The 8,788-nt window shown below is 42.7% G+C and overlaps 1 protein-coding gene across 2 annotated transcripts in view; it reads left to right on the forward strand.

Annotated features, from left to right (window-relative positions):
- The window catches only part of ITPK1 (inositol-tetrakisphosphate 1-kinase), a 122,759-nt gene extending 114,581 nt beyond the window's left edge, over positions 1–8,178 (forward strand). For both annotated transcript variants that reach the window (XM_035888706.1, XM_035888707.1), the window contains exons 8-10: positions 481–548; positions 2,030–2,192; positions 6,876–8,178. In XM_035888706.1, coding sequence (XP_035744599.1) covers positions 481–548; positions 2,030–2,192; positions 6,876–7,198 — 554 coding nt within the window. In that variant the 3' untranslated portion in view covers positions 7,199–8,178. The remainder of the gene's footprint in view (positions 1–480; positions 549–2,029; positions 2,193–6,875) is intronic.
- The last annotated feature ends 610 nt before the right edge of the window (positions 8,179–8,788 follow it).

An 8,788-nucleotide genomic window follows, 5' to 3' on the forward strand; every position in this document is an offset into this window, starting at 1 on the left:
TACTGCTTTCCTCTGCAGTGACAGTGCCCTCCCCAGGTTCACAGGGATCTCAGTGTACCCCGGGTGCTATCGATCTACTGCCTGCGGTGAATGCAGCTTCTCTCTTCTATCTCATGTCTTCCCATTGGAACTGTCACTCTGAGTATAGGAAATTAGTAGAAATTAACTTTGTTATCTTACTGACCTTAGTTAATTGGCTCTGGTGAAGGAAAGGAAGCTGGTTTCTATTAACCCCATGCAGTTTTGTTTATTTGTGGTCTGAAGTCCAACAACTGTGGGTGACACGGCCATGGGTCCCTACCAGTGCAGGCAGCTCAGTGCCAGGCAGGAGAGCCCCTGAGAGTGGCGTGGGTGGCGGGGGGGGGACTGCCCAGTAGACTTAGATTGCCAGGGCTGCAGTGCCATCTACTGTTCCTTGCACTAATCCTTTGGAAATTAAAATGTATTATAAAGTTATTTACAACCTTCTTTTAATTCCAGACAGAGAATCGATATTTTTCAACAGCCACAATGTTTCAAAGCCAGAATCCTCATCTGTCTTAACAGCAGTAAGTATACTTGGTCTTTTTTCCTCTAGCACTGCTGGAAAACTATCTAGTCCTTTCTTACCAAAGCGTTAGCAGCTAGCGGCGCTCCTTCACAAGTTGTCTGCTTCTGTGTTGCAGGCTGAGGTGTGTTTGGTACAACGAGCCAGCATGACTGTGTGTCCCTCTGGTTTTCCTTACCGAGCTCCGGTGAGGAAGCACTGATGCAGCAGGCCTGTGCTGCTTGCCAGGCCTAAGCTCCCCAGAGCTAATCTAGCAAAGGGAAGAAGGAGGTTCTGAATGCAAATACTTAGCCTTTACCTGTCCAGAGAGCTTAACAGGCATAAATCATCCTTTTAGGACTCAGTTCTGTGAGGAAGGACAAACAGTGAAAATTCAAGCAGACAAGTTGCCACGGAGGGCCGGTAGCTGTCTGCGGTGTGAGCACACCTGAGTTGCAGGACCATTTCTGGGTGTCTTCCAAGTCCAGCAGTGCCAGCACACTGCACAGTTTCATGCTTGCATTACCAATCCTTTTAATAAGCTTTGCATGCATGAATCCTAACAAGTTCTCAGGCCCTTGACTGCTGAGAAAGTCACCTTACAGAACTGGGTCCTTTCAATCTTTGAGGCTGCAGATTCTTTTCTGTTTCACAAGCTTTACTAGTTTTATACTACAAGTTTTATAGTTGGCAATGATTAAATTTTCTGTGCAACACTGATGGGCATGCTGAAAATTAAAACTATAACTGTGCTAGTCATAAATCCCTTTATGGCTAAATTTACTTTCACACTAGAAAGAGTATATGCTCATGTGGTTTACTTGCCACTTCTCTTATACATGTACATATCCCATACATGCTTCTGTAGGCGTAACAGCATACTTCTGTTGCATAGCCTGTTGTTTAAACAGTGACAAAAAATTACATCTTGCAGTCATAAATAACCAGTTATTCATCCTAATAAATTTTTGTAGAATGATTTCTACATTAAAACCTGCATAAAAGATATCCCCTTTGAATTAGCCTGTGCCCTAAAATTATCAGCTAAGTTGTGTTGTATGGTTCAAATGAAACTAGCAGCAGGAGTCTGGCTTATCAGTCCTTTAATGTAGGCCTTAATCTACATCGAAATAACAGAATGATAACCAGAATATTTGCAGCACAGGGTTAAACATGCCAGCTGTATTTGGTTTTTTAAGGTGTAGACCTAGTACTTAAAATAGTGTGTCTGATTCTCCATTCATTCTTATACTACTGTGTGTCTCAAGCATCTGCACCAGTGTGAAGAGGAAGAACTAGGTGCTTTAGAGTGGGTGAACTTTCAATATTGGTAGAATTCTGAATTATTAAAGCAGTTTCTCTTTGGTGTCTTTCTCTGTTTCATGCCACCGGTTCTCTGCAATTAGATTTGGTGGATATGCACCTGGAAACCTCTAAAAATTAATCTTTCCACTAAAAACACTGTTTCAGAGTCACTTAGTAATGTGTCTTTTTCCACTATAGCTGGATAAAATCGAAGGAGTATTTGAGCGGCCAAATGATGACGTCATCCGGGAAATCTCTAAGGCACTGCGGCAAGCTCTAGGAGTTTCCCTCTTTGGAATTGATATCATCATTAACAATCAGACTGGGCAGCATGCAGTCATTGATATAAATGCATTCCCAGGTGAGAAAGGCCTTTGCATTCATGCTTTGTGGAAACTGCACAGTGCCTGCTTGGTGTAAAGTTTTACTGCTGGTGTCTCACATCATTGCTTTCCAGGTAGGGGACAGGAGAGAAGCAGCCAAATTGTCCTGAAATCAGATACTGTTTAATCTGGGAAGGGCAGAACCCTAATCTAGCTATGGAATGTGCTACTGAAATAATAGCTCTTAGGAGATACAGTCAAATTTTAGTGGCCTGCTGTAACATGGCTATCAGGCCCTTCCCTGCAAAGGGATGCCCAGGAACTGAAGCATGGGACTGTGTGTTGGGACCTGGCCTTTCTGGGTCTGTCCCTCATTCTGAAGATGAAAAGAAGAATAATAAATTCTATTTTAGGAGAGCCTTTTAAGATTTCTTTTTTCCCAGACTCTGTGCCATTAGAAGTGTTGAGGGGGTGGAAGCAGCAAACTGTTCCCTTGAAAATCTCTTCCTGTGCAAACTGATTCCCCATGAAAAGACATTTTGTGCACAAAAGCAACAACGCCAGAATTCTGAAGAAGATGATGAAATTGTAGGTGCACAGAAGTTGCTGTAAAGGGTTAAATATCCTTGCAGGTTCTCATAAATGGGTCCTGGAGTAAAATAATAGAATAGAGTGTGTGTAAACTGGTAGATTTGTCCTCCACTTTTTTTAGTGCCACTTATGTCTTGGAAACAACTAAACAAGCTCCTTGACCGCTGGAGTTGTTAAAAGGAGTTGTGTGTATAATAGGAGGCAATAATGGTCTGTCACTTGTGCTAAATTCGGTAGCCTGACACAGGAGAAGAATACATCGTCTCATTTGATGCTGTTTTGCATGGAGTTTTTCTCTTTGAAAATCTCATTACCTAAATAGTGATGTTTGTTCCCAGAGACATACACAGGCTGTTACAGTTCGTTTAACATGTCACTGAAGACTGAGTTTTCACTATGGCTGAGGTATCTTTACATCTAGAGATCTTGCCCCAAGCCCCGAGATGTCTTAGTCTTTCAATCCAGGACCTCAATCCCACTACTGTCCTGTAGTGCCTGGCCTGTCTATCTCCACAGTAGCTGGCTTCCTTTTAAAACTCAAGCCCTGCTATTCTCAGGTCACTTTGCAGTTTGGTTCTACCATATGGTGTTGATGCAACCTGCAGACCTATGAAAACAGTATTCTGCCAAGAGCAGTGAAACAACCTAAATTTGGTGTCAGATGGAGCCACATCAGTTTTATGAATGGGATTATATTTCAGACACTGGGTCTTGAAGTCAGTGATGCAGGACATTCTTTTGCAATCCTGCATCCTGCATTTTGGTTTGGTGTTTTGGGGTTTTTGTTTTTTCATTTTCCACTTTTCTTGAGATGTTGAAAAGTCCAGGTTGGGGAATAACTAGTGGCAAACTTAAGTGTTCAAGGAGGAGTAGTGTCTTCTTGTTGTGGCAGCAGAACTGCCTTAAGCCTTATGCTCTGCTCTACTTCTACCCTAAGACAGTAGTTTTTGATATTCAGCCCAAGTTCTGTGTTTCAGTCTGCACAGTAATTGGTCTTTGAAGAGACATTGAATTAATAGAGTGGTTTAGTCCTTGCAAGAGGCTTGAGAGCATGGGGAAGCTTCTTGTGCACAGGTCTACGTTGTGTCTCACACGGGATTTTTTTGGTGGTGAACATATGGGTAGTGAAGGTAGCTACTGGCTTTATCACCATGGGATAAGTTGAAGACCAGATGGAGAAGGTCTAGAGGATAGCAGCAGGGACCAGAGATATGGAAGAGAGAAGCTGAGGGTGGACAAAACTGCCTTCAAATTTGTAAGAGGTAGCAGAACTGAGAGAGATGAGCTGCTCTCAAGGGCTGCTGAGGTTGGAGAAGCAGCAGTGGGGTAAAATACAAGAGAAAATAAGTTACATCTTAACACGCAATACTCTGTTGCCCAAAAACATGTTCAGCCCAAACAGCTGCTTTTCCCTCCGAAGGCCAATATGATTAAAGGCTGAGCAGCTTTAAGGGCTGGTTTCATTGATGGAGCCAACAACTTGCTAATGAGAAGTTCAGTTTCAGCCCTGCTCAAAACAGTCACTGATAGGCTCCACCATGCTAGCTTAAAAATGCTCCTAGGCATTTCTTGACTCCACAAAGCTCAGTGGGGGCAGGTACTTGTTTTCAGATGCATTACTCAGTGGACATCCTTCCTATCCACACTCAGCCATAGGACTCTGGAGACTGTTTTCAATGTAGCATAATTCAGGCCTCTTGTAGACAGGCATTTCCAAAATGGTTTCAGTGGGCAGTGCTAAGATAGTACCTGCTGGAGCACGATTCATGCAACTGGTGCTTTGAGGTATGCAAAACTTATATCCTCCCCCTGATTCCTTGTGTGACATGAACCCTGAATTCATTGCCAGTAGTTTCTGAAGGTATAATTTAATCTGCCCTTCTTGATTTTGTTTTTGTCACAGCACAGTGATGGCCCACATTTTTTTGAGAGGCCCGCAGCAGCAGCCAGTGAACAGAGCAAGGCAATATCCACAGAATTTGCAGCCTCCCCAAGGCATTGTGTGGCTCAAGAGTTGAGACACCCTGGTTTTCTTCCTCCCTTCCTTGTATTTCTTTTTTAGAAGTGTGTGAAGTTTCTTCTGAGTGACCAGGCAGAATTAGTTGGGCCTTTCCACACAGTGTGCAGAGGGCTTGCACAGAGGAAGCCTGCCTGATACATACAGTTTCCTTACACTGTAACATCTGCCGATTTCAGGACCGAATAACTGGCCATGTTGTTCCCATTAAATATTTAAAGCAACTTCTTTGTGAGTTTGCCAGGTGCCCTCAAACAAGGCTGGTTTGTTTTCAGTGAGCAGACACGAAACACTCTAGGGTACTATGGATCTCCTCTCTGAATATTAAAGCTGTTACTATGGAGATGGCTTATTCCCCGGGTGTTTGAAGCACTCTGAGTAGATTTGAAGGCTAATCCCATGGCTTTTACATAAGCAAGAAAGCGTAACAAGCACCTCTGTCAAAGAGGTGGAGATCTTGTTCTGGCTCCCATGACCAGCCACAAGAGTCCTAGTTGCCCCGTGCCAGCCAGTGGATTATCGAGTGGGGCACTGGGAAACTTGACGTTTTGAAATGGCCCATTTGTTTGGTGAATCTGTTTAAGGGCCTTTGAGAAAGGAAAACTGAGAGCTGTTGTCTCACGTTGCTAGTGTTTTGTGTGACCTGTTAAGTACCTAGGAGAATTGTGACTGAATGCAATAAAACCCAAAGCAATGCAGCAGCCTAAATAAAAGTTAATTGGTTAACGTGTGGGTTATAAATATACCATAAAATCACCACATTTATCTTAAGGTGAAATTATCCTCTTACCTTGTGTTTTTCAGGAAGTTGGGTTTTTATTGCCTAAGGAAGTTGATCTTTACAGGAGAATGGAGATTAAAACTGAATTATTTATGGATCTGAGGGACTCTTCTGCCCTGTGATCACATCACTAAAAGTGTTTTAAAATGTGCATTTACTTTGTGGTCTCTGGTTCTGCTCATGTGCTGCTGTGTGAATGTGTGCTATTCACATGGGACGTTTAAACTGTTATTTATTGCTTCAGTCTCCTGTATTAATACCAAGTCACCTTCAGAATACTTTTACAGACATTTTAAAACAATCAGCCTAGCCTATTAAATACACTGAATGGCACATGTCACCTCTAAATACTAAATCAAATTGATAACAATTTTAGGTAATGCAGTGGCGGTTAAGATCCATTTCAAGACGTTGTACCGCTATGTTACGTGTCTGGTTCAATTTTAAAATGAATGCAGTGATAAAACTGTGGCTGTACCAGAGTGTTTAAAATAGAGCCAGAATCTCTGTACGCCTACTGCCACCCTTTGTGTCACCAAAAACGTCATGTCTCGTGGTATTTGAGCAACTGTTTTAACCAGGAAACTTGTTGCTAAACTCTGCATTGTAAATTGTCTGGAATTGCTTTTCAGAACATGCAGAAAGGTGGCTTCACTACTGGAATAAAAGACTGATGTTTCTACCAAATACTGTACCATTGATACGTGTTTACTGTCCCTCGAGTGTTTTTTCAGACATTGCTCTTAGCTGGGAACATGTTTTAACTGCCATGTTCAGTTAGATTAGATGAGCATCACATTACTTCTTACACTGTGGGAAACTGCCTTTTCTGTAGGGTATAAAACCAGCCCCGCTGTCCTCTGCGGTTTCCCTGATGGTATTGCTGGGCAAATTGTAGAGAGGGTCCAGACCCTCAAGGAAACTGCGTCAGAGCTCCTTTCCATAGTAAACCTGGAAACAGGATGGAAAAGATCAATGTTAGACCACTGAGTTTGTAACTTATGGAAAAACCTGAGCTTGGCAACAAATGATAGACTATACCTAAAATTATATACACACACATATACTTGGGAGGAAAAAGAAACAGAAAATCTGAAAGGTGACAGTTTTTCTCATCGAACAAAAGTATTTTTGTAGCAAGGGTCTCTGTTCCTCTTTATGCTAACCTGCTTGTGTAGTCACTCAAAACGACATCACGGAAAGGAAGCCTTTTTATTGTCACTTGGAGGGCAAGGACAGCCCAAGAAATCAACTGGTAGCAGAAGCCTTTCAAAGAACTTAAGAAAATTACTTAATTGCCTTTTTTCTCACCTTTATTTTTTCTCTTTTCAGGCTATGAGGGTGTTTCCGAGTTTTTCACAGATCTCTTGAACCACATAGCTGCTGTCCTGCAGGGTCAGGCACCTGAGGTGACCCAGCTAAACCGCAGCAAGCTCCTGGCAGAGCAGACCAGCGGGATCATGGACGAGCGGATATGCTGCGCTAGCACAGGCTGTCTCGGCGTCATGGGAAAAGACTCCTCCTGGATTGTGGAAAGCGAGACCAACAGCTCAGTAAAACTGCAACACCAGAGACTAGGCTGCAACTCGGCAGTGTCCCCCAGCTTCCAGCAGCACTGCGTCGCTACGTTGGCAACAAAAGCTTCTTCTCAATAACTTGCCAATGCCATGGACTGAGAAAAAGCCACAGGGATACAAATTGTGGTCCCAGATCCAGATCAGGCTGTAACAATACAATTGCGAAAAATGAAAAAACACCAACACAAAAAAGCAAAATAAAAAATCCTTTTGTTTGATTTAACCTGATTTGCTGATGAAATGGTCTGAAAGGGGAAGGGCAAGAAAGTGATTCAGATCCATTTCATCAGATTCCAGTTGCAAATCTGTAGTGAGTTTACACACGCGTGGGTTTTAACACTAGTCCTTTCGTTGTGGGAGGGTTGCTCTTTCGTTTCTATTGTTCTTTGTAATCACTGGTGACCAGCATTTTAAAATCGGACCTCATGGTATCAAGAAGATAATAATGTTGAAATGGAGTGTATGAATGTAACAGCGCTAGAGATTTTTTGCCTAAAATATTCCCTGTTCCCTTTTTTCCAGGTAGGCCATTGCAGAAGAAAGCTAAGACAACTTCAGTATCACTAAACCAAATCTCTTGAAACAGTGACCAGTGAAGACGTTGACAGGTAGTTTGCTGTGAGCCGCAGCACTTTGAGTGGGACAGAACAGACTGGTTGTTCAGGGTGCAGAACTGAGGTGACCACCCCGGTTCCAGCTGTGCAGTTCTTCCCCCAGGCCTCATTGCTTCAAAAGCAGTTTCTAACCACGCTTGCCAGCAGTGACGCATGTTTGATCCAGACAGGGTGCCGATAGTTAGGTTGAGTGATTTATTAGATTAAATGTCATCCTTTCAATTGTCTGCTAGTGGTGAAATCCTAGAATAGTTAATGGAAGCAGCTCGTCTCTTAGCAGAGGATTTAATTCTCCTTCCATTGCACTTGTGAGGACTCTGGGACAGCTCTGCAAAAAGGCTGGCAATTGGAGCTGCACATATTCCTTGGAGCAGTACTAAGGGGTAACACAGTTGCTGCCTTCCACGGATCCATGCTGCTGTGCACTTTTTTTTCTTCTGCAAATTAAATATAAACAGAATTCTGTACCTTTGTATGAGGTAGAAGTACATGACAGCTCTATCTTAGAGACAGATTATTTTGTTGCAAGCAGCCAGATGAGGCCATGTGGTAATTGACAACAGTGCTTTACACTGTTTGTAAACTATAGCGCAGCCAATTTGTATCTCTTGAGATATGCAGTAAACCTACAGTGTTCACCTTCTATTGCATCTTCTAGCATGGCAGCATCTTCTGCTCTTGAGAATTCCTGCAACTTTTGCCAATTCTGAACACTAAACTGGAAATATCCAAGTCTGTCAGTGCTGAGAATGGAGACACTATTTTGGAAGACAGAGTGGCCTTCCCTTCCCCATCTAAGCCCTAAAATAGTTTTAAGAGGGGGGATGTTAAGAAAATTTCCTTAGTTAAGCTCCTAGCTTGCATATATGGGAATTTCTGTTTTTCTGTAGCAGTTATTTATAAATCATCCATCACTGCAGCAATTAATACCAGCTTGGTTAGTATCATCTGTTAGATATCTACTCAGAAGGAAAGGATCTAGAGTTTAAAGCCCAGGTAGACCATGGAGAGAGGAGTAGACTGTGTAAAAGATGTCACCACCCTACCTGATGGT

This window comes from Egretta garzetta, unplaced genomic scaffold (genome assembly GCF_000687185.1).
Source record: "Egretta garzetta isolate BGI_Z169 unplaced genomic scaffold, ASM68718v1 scaffold361, whole genome shotgun sequence".
Lineage (NCBI taxonomy): Eukaryota > Metazoa > Chordata > Aves > Pelecaniformes > Ardeidae > Egretta > Egretta garzetta.